At 32.4% G+C, this 16,510-nt stretch overlaps 1 protein-coding gene across 3 annotated transcripts in view; it reads right to left on the reverse strand.

Moving 5' to 3' along the window:
* The window catches only part of coro (protein coronin), a 201,588-nt gene that overhangs the window by 7,911 nt on the left and 177,167 nt on the right, over positions 1-16,510 (reverse strand). For all 3 annotated transcript variants that reach the window (XM_089095230.1, XM_089095232.1, XM_089095229.1), the window contains one exon: positions 6,923-7,078. In XM_089095230.1, coding sequence (XP_088951356.1) covers positions 6,923-7,078 — 156 coding nt within the window. The remainder of the gene's footprint in view (positions 1-6,922; positions 7,079-16,510) is intronic.

A 16,510-nucleotide genomic window follows, 5' to 3' on the forward strand; every position in this document is an offset into this window, starting at 1 on the left:
ACTTATTTGTTTTATTTGTTTGACTTTATTTTCAAATAATGAGTTAGTAGGTGGAGTTCCAGCTCATTTTACAAATTAAGGGTTTTTCGGTTTACTATCTGAAAACATTTTCGAATCATTAGCCCAACTTTACTGCTTTAACTTTAACTGTACCGGGAAAAAACTTTTTTTTAACGCTAATTCAAGCTAATACTTATAATAATCAAATACTTCCCCAAATGGCTTTCTTAATTATACAACGTCAGATCCAAGTGAAATTCAACATACCTTTAAGCAAATATTTGACCTAACAAAAGGTGGAAAATTTTACCAAGTGAGAACAACCAAGCGATGTCACTCAATGAATTCATGTCTGATAGTAAGAAAGAAAGAAAGGAAGGAAGAAAGAACGAAAGAAAGAAAGATAGGTAAATAAAGGTCCAAAAATAGCATGATCTAATCCGATAAAAGGTGACAAAACTTTGTAAAGTGAAAACCATAAAGCGATACAAATCATTGAATCCTGTCTGATAGAAAAAAGACAGAAAGCCAGATAGAAAGAAAGAAAGATAGATAGATAGATAGATAAAGAAAGATCCGAAAAAATAATTATCTGAACCGACTAAAGGCGATACACTTTGTAAAGTGAAAACGACAAAGCGATAAAAAATCATTGAATCCTGTCTGATAGGAAGAAAGAAAGAAAGGTAGATAGAAAGAAAGAAAGACATAGAAAGATCCAAAAATAGAATGATGTGACCGGAGAAAAGGTGATAAATTTGTAAAGTGAAAACAATAAAGCGATGCTACTCTACGAATTCTGTCTGATAAAAAGCGGAATTCACAAGGATATGATACATTGCCATTATAGTATATAGCATATGCACATCTTTATGAAAACACATCTTTTATTCACATCTTTTACGACTCCATTGGAAACCAGAAACCTTAAAAAACTTCTTTGATAAAAAGCCAATTTAGTAATTTCTTTTGGTATTAATGATAGATATGATCTGTTCTAACGGTATCAAATTTATTGCTGTAGTACGTTCTGGGTATGAAACAAAAACAAAAAGTTTTTTCAACTGAAAGTAAGGAGCAACATTGGAACTTAAAACGAACAGAAATCATTACATATATAAAGGGGGTCGTCCCCTCTTCAACACATTGCTCTTCACGCTAAGTTTTTTGATACTTAAAAAAAAGCTTCTTATTGTTCTAATTAAACGACTTTTGTCTTTCAGGAGCAGTTTGTCTTACAATTATAAAAAATTGTAACCAAATTCAAACTTTAGCGTGAAGAGCAAGGTGTTGAAGAGGGATGACCCCCTCATTTATGTAATAAATTCTGTTCTTTTTAAGTTCTAATGTTGCTCCATAATTTCAGTTGAAAAAAACTTTTTTAATTTTTTTAAATAATATTAAAAAAATTTTAAATAAAAAAGTTTTTTTTAAAGTCTGCGTTTTTTAATACCAGGAAATCTGGCTCCACCTGCACGGAAAAATTCCCCCATCCCATGGAAAGATCTAATAGACAATTAAATCCCCTGGTGAAAACTTATCCCGGACAATTACACGTAACATCTCTACGCGTAAAATTGAATATGCAAAGAGAAATTTAAGACTAATAAAAAGAATTTCAGATAGGGATTCTGGCTAAGTCCCCCAATGTAAATTTTCCCTGAGATTCTCACCCCCTGAAACCTCCCTCCACAAGAAAAATTCTCCCGGTGGAAAATCCCTGCTACAGAAAATTCACCTCGCCCCACCCAAGAAATTTTAAATTTTTAAGACCTTTAACCAGGGGCTGTGGGGGCTCATATTATCTTCAAAGGTATAGTTATGTGGCCTCTCAACCACGCTGAATAAAATGGCCATTTTAAAATTTTGATCGAAAGAATTTGGAGAAAAAGAGGCGTAGGAGGGGGCCTAGTTGACCTCCAATCTTTTTAGTCACTTTAAAAAGGCACTAGAACTTTTAATTTCCGTTCGAATGAGTCATTTCCCGATGTTATGGCGCCATTGGTTCGATATGATAACCCATGGGGAAAGAAAAAACAAATAAACACGTATTCGTGATCTTTCTTCTGGCAAAAAATTCAAAATCCCAAATTTTTGCAGGTAGGAACTTGAAACCTCTACAGTAGGGTTCTCTAATGTGCTGCATCTTATGGTGTTACTTTCATTTAGATTTTCTGACTTTTAGGGGGTGTTCCCTTTTTTGAAAATCAGACAAATTTTCACACCCTCGTAGCCTTTAATAAGTAACACAGAACCTAATGAATCTTATATATTTGGAATCAGCATTATAAGCCAATCCTTTTTATACATATATTGGTATAGAAATTCCGTTTTTTAGAGTTTCTGTTATTAATAAGCCGTGTCACTCCTTACTCACAGTTCGTTAACACGAACTCTGAAGTTTTTATACTATGATAAGTATACAGAAATAGAAGCTTTGTACGAATTTATCCCTCACTCAGCAACCAAAGAACCTCACACTAAGGGATGCGGCAGCCAACAGCATTCTTATAACTTACTTATTTTTGGATTTTCTTCAAATTTGTACAAAATATGTACAAGTAATCTAACTACTATTTACTATTACATGCTGGTTCACTCCTTTACAGGTTACCAACATGGTTCACTTCTTTGCAGGAGGTTCACTCATGTAAAGGAGTGAATAGGAAGTACCTAGGTGAATAGTGAAATAGGAGTACCTAGGTGAGTACTAAGAAAAGATTGAAAAGTTTCAAAACATAATACACTTTGGCTTTTTAAAATGTGAACCCTTCTTTAGGCTGTCTATAAGGGAACTAAGGGCAGTCAAACCCTTGAGTTTAGGGATTATGGACTTCAAAGCAAGGGACAAATTCTGTCATGGTCCCTTCAGTTCTTCTGTTCATTTCTGTATCTCTAACATAGCGTAGCAATTAGGTGTATTTAACTAAGACACTAGTCCCCACAAAGGCTCCACGGCCTGTAAAAAAACAAGGGGATCGGGTAAACATATCATTTAAATACTAACTCAAAAACTACAAAGAGGGAAACAGGTTTAAGTATGCAACAGGATAAGAACCACTCATCAAGCAAGACCGTTCATAGAATACTAAAAAAGTGAGAACAAAATGTGAATTCTAGAAGAAAAAATTGTCATCGGTGAGAGCAAAGGTCGTTTTAGGGGGGAGGGGAGACAGAAAGGGCCCTTGCCCCGGGCACAGAAATTTTAGAGGCGCAAAATTTAAAATGAATTATCTGACGGTTATAATCATTTTACAATATTTGAAATTTTATTAAAATCAAGTAGAGGGTGCAGTAATAACTGAAAATAATAAATTAATTGGTTAATTAATAGATAAAAATAAATTAAAAGCAATTAGATAATAACAATGAAAAATAAACTATTGATTAATAATAAATTGAAAATTATTTCGTTAATACCCAAACATTTTTTAAAACATGGCCAGAAAACTCTTGGGATACAAGGAGGGGGGGGGGCTAATCAATACTTTGCCCCGGGGGTAAGAAAAGCCAGAACCACCACTGGGTGAGAGTGAAACTCACAAATCCTCCAATTAACAATAGACAAGGAGGCATCAGGGAAATTTTCCATATAATTGTATTATTGTTAAAGAATATATTGTTAAAAAATGTTAAGGAATATATAGTTTGTTGTTAAAGAGCAACAAGTCAAAAAACTGAAATAACATTTATTTACCTAGCATGTATTACTGGGTCTTGGTTATATATTTCTCTTTGCCTCTTTAAGGTTTATGATCATACTATGATATTTATTAACACTAAGAAACTTTTTTGGTCCATGGTGAACACAAAAATCACCAAAAATGTAAAATTAAATAACAAAACAGACCATTGAATCAAAAATGAAAAATTTAACTAAAAAAACACCATGTACCATAGCCATACCAACCAATCTTCTCAATTTCTTGTAACCCATAAAAATCTAACCACTTAAGTTTAAAATCGACTCAATTCTCCCTTCCAAAGCGCCACCAAAAATCCCCCCCCTCCTTACTCCTATTAATTTCTTAGAAAATCCAAAAAATGAACTAAATCATCTTTCCCATCTCGACACATTGGCAACAAAAAAGGAGCCGCGTTAAACCTCATGTTCCTTGTTCGCGTTAAACCTCTACACGTGCGATAAGTTTACAGCTTGTCATGATATAACAAGAGCCTCCTCGCCCCTCCCTCTGCTTACGTTCATAATGTCAGGATTTTCCACAGAAGGGGGGTGGGCAAAAAAACTGAACTTTTAGGCATCGTTCTTGATGTTACCAGGACAGGGAGGTTTGTTCCAACCACTGTAAGAGAATCCCTTCGTTTCTTTGACACGAGGCAAGTCGTTTTTATGCAAAATTAATTTGAGCGTAATTTAATGTTTTAGGTGATTAATTATTTCTTATGACGATGATTGACATTTTTTTTGTTTCAGGATTTTCCAAAAACGCTGTTCCAAAAAATGGTCTTTTCCTATTGAAGTCACTATAATACGCGGTAGCCTGGTGAATTTGTTTTGACATTCAACAAGATGCCTAAGACAACATTAATTATGTTTGATTGAAAGTTCGTTCAAATTTCTTTAAATAATTAATACTATTGTTTTTATAATGTTTTGTTTTCTGCAAAACATGCGTCCGACAATCCTTCTGCTGTAACCTGCATCAAAAGCAAATTAATTTTGTAATTTTATTTATGCATGACAGATGTCGCTACACACAAACCTGAACTAAGGCATTATTTAAATTTTTTCTAGAAAATTTCTAGAAATTTCTAGAAAATTATAGAAACTTTCCTAAGCAACTGAAGAATTTACTTATTTTTCAATATAAAAATTGCAAATAAAATTTTAATATTACTTGGTCGATGGATAAATCAGTTATAGTCAAAACCCATTTTCCCAGAAACACCCGAGTTGGAATCTGATTTCATCGAAAAGGTTCAGCCGGTTATCCGTCAGAACCGCCCACATCTGCAGTGGCAAAATGGGCTAAAATTTCTGTACAAGTAGGCATCTGAATGCAATGTTTTATAGTACAAGGAGAAAGAGAAATATTTAATTGCCACAAGATAGGAACGCATTTAATATGCATTTAGCGTTTAATATACTAAAGGAGGCTTAATTATTGAAACTTTTCCTAAAAAATTATAATAAAATTTAAAATAATACTTGGTCGATGGATAAATTATAATTTTTTCTATTTAAGAAGTATTATTATTTAATTATTAATAGTTTATCCAATCATTTATTATTATTTTTTTTATCTAATGCCTCTTTATTGCTTCTTAGACTTAATTTAATAAATGCTTAATTAATTTAATATATTATACTTAATATTACTTAATACTTAATATACTTATTTACATATTAATTAGGTATAATTAAATATACTTAATATTAATTAAGATATTATTATTAATATTTAATTACTGAATATTACTTATTACTTAATAATTTAATATATACTTAATTAATTGAATATATCATTTAAGACTTATTTAACATATTTTATTATTTTTATTTAGACTGCTTAGAAGTTTTATTTATACTTCATTCTTTTATTTAATGCTTTATACTTCTAAGACTTAGAGAGTACACACTTAATATAGCCTTAGAGAGTACACACTTAATAAGACTTAGAGAGTACACACTTAATATAGCCTTAGAGAGTACACACTTAATAAGACTTAGAGAGTACACACTTAATATACTCTTAGAGAGTACACACTTAATAAGACTTAGAGAGTACACACTTAATATAGCCTTAGAGAGTACACACTTAATAAGACTTAGAGAGTACACACTTAATTTAATAAAAAAGGATATAAAATTATATGAAAATAAACCAGTTACTGAACACAATCAACCCGTTTTTAAGGGAAATACTAGACAAGCTGAAAAAACTAATAGTAGCAAAAAATTATTAGAGATGCTTGTTTCTGATATGATTTGTTCAGTATGAGGTACCTTTTTTAGTCTTAGCTAGAGTTGCACTTAGTTTTATTGATTTAATAGTTTCATTTTGGTGTTTATGATAACAAAAAGGTAATTCAACAGAAATATTTTCACAAAATCAATTGTTTTTGGGGTTTATACAATTACGGTTCGATTGATCTTATTTTCATGGTTCTGTTGGTTTAATGATTTGGTTTTGAGGCTTATGATGAAAAAGGGGTTATTTGACAAACAAATATTTATGAGTTCTTTTATTTGTCAAGATATTTGCAACAAAAATCAACTACAACATATTCTTCCCCACAAGGCTCCATGGCCAAGAAGAACATGGGAAAAATGCCAATAGAAATATATAAACAAAATGTAGAATCCATTCGCTCACCTTAAGAATCCCCAAAAACACAAACTATGCGGGGGAGTAGCGCATGATTCCATCAACCCAATTAAAAATTTATCCTAATCCAGAGACATCAATTTTTAAGAAAACTTAATTATTAAATAGAAATTCTCTAACATACTTTTTAGAGATACGAAAAAAGTGGCAGCTTTATGCAGGCTCAAGGGGTAAGTTCCATATCATGTTGGAAACTGTCAGAGGGTTGAATTTAGACAGCAATGAGGCAGTATGAGGAATATTCTGGATAAATGTTTCATAAGTTTATAGGAACATGGTTAATTAGTTATATTTTCAAAATTTTGCTAGTTTACTGGATTGGTTGTGAGCATGGGCGTAGGCAGCATATTGTCTAGGGGGGGGGGGCAGTCGATAGTGTGATGGAGGGTCTTTTATGAACTGCTTTTCCAACCATCTGCTTTTTCAGCCATATCTAATGTAAATTTGAAGGTCTTATATGAGAAACTTATATAAGGTCTTATATGAGAAACTTATATGAGAAGGTCTTATATCGAAGTGACTTATATGAGAAACACATATTTATAGAATCAAAATATTTAAATCAATCTTACCTTAAGATCTTGTTGTTTGGTTGAAGATGGCACAGCCCCTCCTTTGAGGGAAATTAACGTAGGGGGTTTGTCTTCTCCAGCATGCCATTCATCAAAAGTAAGGGCTGGAACATCCCCCGGAGTATCCGGGTATAGGTCTTCTTGGAACAGCTCTGACTAAAAAAAAAATCTGAATAAAAGTACATGCAGACCCCCCCCCCCCAAAAAAAAAAAAAAGTGGAATGGATTTAAAGCTTTTAATATAAGTTATCTATAGAAGATTTTCGTATCTAGGCGTCGTTGATCTGATAATCTCTAGAAACAGATGACGTTTGTAGCACTTAATACCTGCTTGGCACCCAATACCTGGTTTAGGTTGTTAGATGGCGTCTGTGGTGCTGACTAGCTACTTGGCACTCGTACCATTTTTAGGTGATGGGTTTATACCCAATTTATGTTAAGGTATTAGGTATATACCTAGTTAGTATTCCCAGTTTGTTGCCATGGCAATGCAAGGTCATCGGATGGCAATCACGCTGCCGAATTCAGCACTAGCTTTGTAAAAAACGGCACCAAAAAGTTAGAGATTTTTTATCTGATTATGATATCTGTTTTTAAATAAATAATTCATATAGTCTTCCTAGTTTTTACCTTGGAAATGGAAGTAATCAAAAATTATTATCCTTTGACTTTGTTTAGTGCATTAGTCAAGCCATCCGTGGCAAAAAAAACGTCATTTCACGAACTTAATTCTTGTCTACCATAAAGCCACTTTCTATCAAGTCATCGATATTCGCCAGTCTATGGCGATTCAGATTCCAAAAAGGTATTAAGATGACAATATTTTGACGTTATTGGAAAACATCTGCACACGCACACGCGTGTTGTTCAAGCCAGGGGACTGCAAGTGTATAGGGGTTTGGCCATGACAATTCTAATGTTGCCTACTTTTGCTGCAATCCAACGCCATTTTTAGAGTGTTTCAGGCTATTTTTCGAAATTCCCTTAAATTTTTTTTCAAAATAACATTTTACTATTAAGACCAATTTTGAAAATAGTTACCCTTCCTAAATCAGCTAGAAATGGCAATTTTTTCTCACTTGCCTTTTTTAATACGTTTTTTTAACATTTGGTTACTATGGGCCTCCTTTCCTAGGTTGAAGAAGAAGAAGAAGTAAGACAAGTATTGTGGAAATTTCTCTTCTTAAGCATGCATTATGAACAAAAAAGTGGGGCCATTTGATTCCCCATTTGACACTTTCAAAATGAGATGTCTGCTTTTCTGACAGTTCAACTCCCTCCTAATAGTCCCAAATATACTCCAAGGATATGTACAAAACTAGAAAAAAAAATATTTCTTTATAATATGTAACACGATTTTTTTAATCGTGTCTAAATAAACACGCGTCTGCACGCATAGCCACTCCAGTCTATGGCGATTCGGATTCCAAAAAGGCATTAAGATGGCAATATTTTATCGTTATTGGAAAACATCTGAAGACGCACACGCGTCTGCACGCACAACCATGCAGTCAAAAAAGGGAAGAAGAACAAACTCGTACTATTAGCACCAGTTTAACAATTAACATTTATTACAATTAACAGTTTATAACGGTGCTGTTACCAATTTAACCATTCATTCATACACTTTTTCTAGCACCTTTAACATCTAGGAGTAGGTTTTTAAAGACAGGTTTAGGTTCATTTCATCAAATAAACAAAAAATCAAGCCATATAATTAGAAAACACTACGCTAGGGAAAAAATTAATTTAAAGTTTGTGTTAGTTTGTGTTTTAAAGACAACACTATAAGGTTTTTGTTTTAAAGACAGCACTATAAAGTTTATGTTTTAAAGACAGCACTATAAAGTTTGTGTTAGTTTGTGTTTTAAAGACAGCACTATAAAGTTTGTGTTTTAAAGACAACACTATAATGTTTCTGTTTTAAAGATAGCACTATAAAGTTTGTGTTTTAAAGACAGCACTATAAAGTTTATGTTTTAAAGACAGCACTATAAAGTTTGTGTTAGTTTGTGTTTTAAAGACAACACTATAAAGCTTGTGTTTTAAAGACAACACTATAAAGTTTGTCTTAGTTTGTGTTTTAAAGAGAGCACTATAAAGTTTGTGTTTTAAAGACAACACTATAAGGTTTCTGTTTTAAAGACAGCACTCTAAAGTTTGTGTTTTAAAGACAGCACTATAAAGTTTATGTTTTAAAGACAGCACTATAAAGTTTGTGTTAGTTTGTGTTTTAATGACAGCACTATAAAGTTTGTGTTTTAAAGACAGCACTATAAAGTTTGTTTTTTAAAGACAACACTATAAGGTTTCTGTTTTAAAGACAGCACTATAAAGTTTGTGTCTTAAAGACAGCACTATAAAGTTTATGTTTAAAGACAGCACTATAAAGTTTGTGTTAGTTTGTGTTTTAAAGACAGCACTATAAAGTTTGTGTTAGTTTGTGTTTTAAAGACAGCACTATAAAGTTTGTAATTTTGCATCAAAGACTACCGAAACTTTCTGAAATAAACGATTATGGCACTGACTTTGATTATAACCTTTTATATCATTGATTTAATTGAGATTTTGATTCACTATAATTTCCTATTTTAATTATAACCTAATAACTATTTTGCAGACAAAAATTTACATTGCACCTGAAAGCAGTTAAGTATAATTTTACAGTAAGAATATCATGCTAAAGTATCATTTTGCATCACCCTCGCTCTTTAGGCTGAAATTTTAGTGGTCTTAAAAAATGTCTTTTATTCAAATTCAACGGGACTTGTTGTTGAGCGGTCTCTCTTAGAGAACTGTGATAGAAACCCAAACTTTAGCGTAGCGAGCAAAGGTTGAGGAAGAGGCAGCCCCCTTTACACACGGAACAATTTCTGTTAGGACTAAGTTTTAATGTTGCTCCTTACTTACGATTGAAATATTGTTTCTTTTTTAAATTGAATTTCTGACTTTTCTTGAAATCATGCCAGGAAAACCCCTTCTCCCCTTCGTTTAAAACTTCGCTTATAAAATTTCCCAAGGCTTCTTCCCTCCACACAAAATATTCTCCCCTTGGAAAATCCCCCCCCCAAAAAAACAAAAAAAAATCTGTATATTTCTCAATAATAAATATGGTGTGTGAACAAAGGGAAGATTGCGCAATTTACAGACCTTTCCCTGTGGACTATTGGGCCATTTTATCTCCAAACCCATAGTATTGGACCTTTTAACTATGCTGAACAGTGTGTCTTTCTCAAAATTTTGTTCGTATGTCTTTTGGGGGTAAAGGTGCGTTGGATTGGGCTAGTTGCCCTCTAATATTTTTCGTTACTTAAAAATGGTACTAGATAATTTCGGAGACCACACTGCCTTTCCATGACAATAAAATAAACGTTCAAAATAGGGATAAAATCCTTTTTAATAGACAGTGTATAAACAACAAAAGTACGAAGAACAAAAGGGAAATCTTTTTGTAAGACAGTGGAGATAATTTGAATGAATATTTCGGCCCTATGTCCAAGGGCCGTCCTCAGCAAGACAAAAATATATAAAAGAAAAAAGACTCACAACAACATGCGACCAATAAAACCAAAAAAGTGGAAATTCTTTCAAAACAATCCTAGCATCATTACTTCAGCGAAGTTCAACCAGGACTGATAAAAAGTAAGGTAAAACAAGACGATTCAATGAAATGAAAGAAAATAAATTAAAAACATGTTCTTATTGCTAATCCAGCCTTTTTGGCAGCTAACCTCAAAGGTCTTTTTGTAACCGGTTCTGTGTTAATGTCTATCGGTTTTTTAAAATATTTTGTAAGATCATTTTTAATTAAATTTGTGTATAGAGCATTTAGTGTATAGTCCCCCAAGTCCCTATTTAAGGAAATATTATTATTAATCTTAAGTCTGATTTCAATTGAGTCTCGTACTACCTGCTTTATGCCTAGGTCATTGCTAATAAGGGCAGATTCATCAAAAAGTATATTGTGGTTAGGATTTTCAAAAATATGGCTGCCTAATGCAGAATCAGATGAAACAGTGGAAATATTAGAATTTAAAGCTTTGACAATATAATCTTTATGTTGTTGTATGCGCTTTTCTAAATTCTGGTTTGTTCTAACTATATAATATTTGCCACAATCTCATGGTATTTGATAGACCCCTCTTTGGCGAGTAACTGGGGTTTTATCTTTACCAGAATTTAGAAAATTTATGATTCTAAAATTATTTGTGAATACTACATGCAGATTATTTTTTGTGCAAACTTTTTTAAGATTTGTAGTGATTTTTGGGATAGAGGGGAGGTAAATTATATTTAAGGGCTTGTCAGACATCTCACTTGGTAAGCTATCATTAATTTTACGTGAATGTCTTTTCAGTCTACAGTTAATTACATTATTAATAAATATCATAGGATACCCATTTCCAAAAAGTATGTCCTTGATAAAGTTTAATTCTGCTGTGATGTGGGAATCAGAACAAATATTTAGGGCGCGATCGACGAGGGATATTACGACTGCTCTTTTAACTTGGGGGGGTGGTTTGATGTAAAATGCAAATATCTATTATTTTGTGTTGGTTTTCTATAAATAGTAAAATTGAGTTTATCAAAGCTACGAATAACTAACACATCCAGGAATGGGATTTTATTTGCGATTTCAATTTCTAAGGTAAACTGTAAATTTCTATCATATGTATTAAGGTGATCTAAAAAACCCTTAAGCTCATTTTCCCCATAGTTCCAGAGTGAAATTACGTCATACATGTACCGTCCACAAAAAATATGTTTCAAAAAAGACGAATCTAATGCCCAATTTTCAATATGTTCCACATAAATATTTTCCAGTAACCCAGAGAGGGGAGTGCCCATCGCTAATCAATTAATTTGCTGATAAAAATACTAAAGGAATTGGAAATATAGTGAGTGTTTGTTACAGAGTTTAACAAAGGTCATTAAAACATCACAATCTATTCCTGCTGTTGAAGCTTCTATTAAGTGATAATTTTCTTTGATTTTATTTTCTAAAAACTGTTCAGATGCTGTGACATCAATATTTGTATACATTGAAACAATGTCAAAGCTACTTATAATTGTATTTTCTGAGATATTTATGTTTTTGAGTTTTTCAAACAAATCTACCGAATTAAATATATATGATTTTTGAGAGTAAAGCAAAGGTTTAAAGGCTGTATATAACCATTTCTCAATATTGTATGTGGGGGATTTCGTACAAGCTACTATGGGCCTTAAAGGAATGCCTTGCTTGTGTAATTTTGGTAGACCATAAAACTTTGGGCAAAATCTACCACGGGGGAAAAATTTATTGTATAGCTGTGGAGTAATTTTACCATTTTGTTTTAAACTTTTTAATTCATTTATAATTTTGTTTGCAAATTGATCAGTATGATCGTGGGTTGTAGTTCTATATGTTGTCTCGTCATTTAAATGAGAATAAATTTTTGTATTGTAATCTGTCGTATCTATGACAACCAGAGAATTGCTTTTATCTGCTTTAGTTATAATAATGGATGAATCTTTACGGAAATTAGATAGTATTTTTAGGTTATACAAATTATCTGGTTTTTTATTGGCGGGAAAATTAATCTTTTTTTGGTTGTTGTAAAGGTTATCTATAAGACTAGCCCTAACTTCATCTGGGTTGGGTATAGATGCATAAAATTTGTGTACAGAGAATTCTAGAGAGGAAATTAAATCTGCCACAGGGACATGTCTTGGAAGAAAAGAGAATTTTGGACCTTTTTCGAGAACTTGAATTTCCTTTGGTTCAAGCGTTCTAGAGGATAGATTAACAACAGCCGGTCCAGGAGTGAAACTTAGAGTGTAAGTAGGGCTATTCCTCGAAAATTCATATCTGAGGTTTTCCAATTTCTTAATTAGTCGTTCCCTTGATAAGCGGAAATCATGGCTAAACAAATTTCTTTCCAACCAAGCAACCTGGCTAAAATCAACAGAGGACAAATTTTCAAATAAAAATTTTTCTAATGATTTCCTTTCAGAGGAAATAATATATCTCTTTTGTTTTTTGTCTTTAATGATGTGTGTTAATGTTTTAAATTGTAGTGTGCGAGCAAATTGCTCTTCTTTCCGGGTATTTAAGTGTAATCTGAATCTTAAAGACTTGGGAATAAGATTTTCAATTTTGCAAGATTCTAAGAATTTTTGCTGGTTAATGATATTAGCATGTTTTTTGCCTAAATTAATAAAGTAAAAGATATCATTGGTCAATTGCTCCCCATAAGCAAGACGAAAATAGCGAAAATAGCGACGAAGACCACACTGCCTTTCCATCACAAACAACAAAAGTACGACGAACAAAAGGGAAATCTTTTTGTAAGACAGTGGAGATAATTTGAATGAATATTTCGGCCCTATGTCCAAGGGCCGTCCTCAGCAAGACAAAAATATATAAAAGAAAAAAGACTCACAACAACATGCGACCAATAAAACCAAAAAAGTGGAAATTCTTTCAAAACAATCCTAGCATCATTACTTCAGCGAAGTTCAACCAGGACTGATAAAAAGTAAGGTAAAACAAGACGATTCAATGAAATGAAAGAAAATAAATTTTTATCAGTCCTGGTTGAACTTCGCTGAAGTAATGATGCTAGGATTGTTTTGAAAGAATTTCCACTTTTTTGGTTTTATTGGTCGCATGTTGTTGTGAGTCTTTTTTCTTTTATATATTTTTGTCTTGCTGAGGACGGTCTTACAAAAATTATCTCCACTGTCTTACAAAAAGATTTCCCTTTTGTTCTTCGTACTTTTGTTGTTTGTGATGGAAAGGCAGTGTGGTCTTCGTCGCTATTTTAGACAGTGTATAGAAAATTTTCACAAAAAACACCAGATATTTTGGTCACGTATACAGTGACCGTCATCAGTAGTAAAACTGATGACGGTCACTGTATATGTGACCGAAATATCTGGTATTTTTTGTGAATTTTCTATACACTATCTATTAAAAAGGATTTTATCCCTATTTTGAACTTTTATTTTATCGTTAAGGGTACTAGAACTTTTGATTTCCGATCAAATGAGCCACTGAATCAATACGATCACCCATGAAAAGGAAAGAAAAAAAGGGGTAAAAACAACAACAAATAAAGACGCATCCATGATCTTTCTTCAGGCAAAAATTGCAAAATTCCACATTTTTGTGTATAGGAGCTTGAAACATCTTCACTAGAGTTCTCTGATATGCTGAACCTGATGGTGTAATTTGCATTATGATCGCTTGACTTGTTGGGAGTGTGTCCCCTCTTTTTTGAAATAGGGCACATCTAAGGCTCGTAACTTTTGATGGGCAACATTACACTTAATGAAGTTCATATTTATGGTATCAGCATAAAAAGAAAGTTCTTTTGATGCATCCATTGCTATCAAAATTTTGTGTTTTACGGTTTCGATTACTATTGAGCCGAGTCGTTCCTTACTTACATCTTCTTACCTCGAACTGCTTGATATACTGTCAAGTTACAATTTTGAAAATAGAGAAAATGTACTATACGTGACAAAACTGAATTTTTAAGACTTTGTCAATTTGTTATACTTTTAGCATAGTTTGCCACAGTTTGTTTTTCTTTCTTCTGTAAATTAAAGCTATTTAGACTTTTTCCTGTCATTTTATTATGAAATTATTTATGGCCTTTATTATTTATGTACTTATTTATGTATTATGTATTATTTAATTATTATTTATGTACTGTAAATAAAAGTAATAAAAGGAGTAAAACAAAAAGAAATACGGAAAATGATAAAAAAAAACAGTAAATTCTAAACATAAGACAGGAACAATAGTAACACAAAAAAAGCGATCTAGTTAATTATTAAAATGGAACACATAAAAACGGGTGTCCATTGATTCAGTTTTTATATGCAACAATGCTGTTGATACCATACATCAAAAATGTTGATCTATGATACCATATCTCCTAGCGGACTGGAAACTACTTGCCTAAGATGGGAGGCTAAGGAGATACTCTGCAAATCTGTTGTAAATTTGCTGCAGCTGTTTAATCCCTATTATCCAGAAAGTACGCCAAAAAGGTACAAAGGACAGGATACTACACTGCAGTAGGCACCGAATGTCCTGTGCTGGATATAACGGATGATGAGTTCTCTAGTAGCCTTATGAGTCACCCATACTTCATCAAGACATTCCTTCGAGAACTGGACCCCAGTTGAATTTTTTTTTTGCCTGAATTTTTTGCCTGCCATCTGAATTTTTAGCCTTAAACTCAAGATTTATCTTTGAATATTCATTATTCAAAATTGTAATATTTCCCCCAAACACCAATACCGTCCAGTTCGGGTTGAAAACATGACCTGCATATTCGACAAGAGATACATCTACACCTTTTAAGATAAAGCACTTTTTTTTCTTTTTTTTTAATATATATATGTGACCGAAATATCTAGTTTTTTTGTGAAATTTATCACTTTCTTTTAAAAGGATTTTATCCCTATTTGAACTTATATTTAAGATAAAGCACTAAACTGACTGGGAATGTCAGTTCAAAATATAGTTATTGACCGCAATTGGGGAAGTAAGGGCACCTTGCCTTACACCACTACGAACAGGTATAACTATCTCTGTAATCGCTCCGTCCGGCAATTCGATTTTAACAATTAAATGAGCATACATTTCCTACGAAGCGTATGTTAATAAAAGTCATAAGTAAAGAGCCATGCCATTTTAGAAGAGTACCAGTTGATTTTTCCAGGTTTGGTTAAAGAGGGGGTTACTTTAAAATGTACGTTATTAACCTCAAATATTTAAATTATCAAAATCACAAATATCAAATTAAGCTGGGGGGGGGGGGGGCTAGTAAGCAATCCTATTGGTAGGATGAATAGAGCACCTTATGCGACTTGGTGGGAAAAACATATAAAAGATTGAAAGAATGGATCGAAACGCTTTAAGGATATATAGGCATTTTCATTGATAATCCGATCCAAAGAATTTCGTAGTAATAATAATATTTTATTATAAAAAAAAATCAATCGGTAGCACACTAAAAGCGTCGCTTGAGAGGATGTGCTGCAAACAAAAAAAAGAAGAAAAAAAAAAGTATATTCTATAAGAAACAGGAGGGTAAAACCGTGTACCTTAAAAATACTTACCTAACAATTTCATAAACACTAAAACTACTTAATGTCACGATCCCGAAGCAAATAAACTCATACAGCTATTATTATTTTAAATTCCATCAATCTCGATCTGTTTCAAAGGTATACTTACTGAGCAACCCCACAGGTAACTCTACTTTAAATTAGTTTATTATTAAATTAGTTATAATTAATTTATTTGTATTACCTAATTTATTTTCATTAGTTATTATTAGCTTTTCCTATTACTTTATTAGTTTATTATTTGTATAATATCAAATTAGTTTATTATAATTTAAATTAGTTTATTTAAATTATTTAATTAGTTTTGTTGTAAATAATTTCTGAGACCACACTGGCTAATCATGATAAACCCGTTAAAGGTCTCACGCAAGTTTTCAGGGAGGCAGTTGAAATAAAAAAGCACATTCACCAAAAGGTATCCCTTAATAGAAACTCTGAGGAGACTTTTTTAAGTCCCAC

The sequence above is a fragment of the Artemia sp. Qi Xiang Cuo genome, chromosome 10 (genome assembly GCF_049724085.1).
Source record: "Artemia sp. Qi Xiang Cuo chromosome 10, ASM4972408v1, whole genome shotgun sequence".
Classification (NCBI taxonomy): domain Eukaryota; kingdom Metazoa; phylum Arthropoda; class Branchiopoda; order Anostraca; family Artemiidae; genus Artemia; species Artemia sp. Qi Xiang Cuo.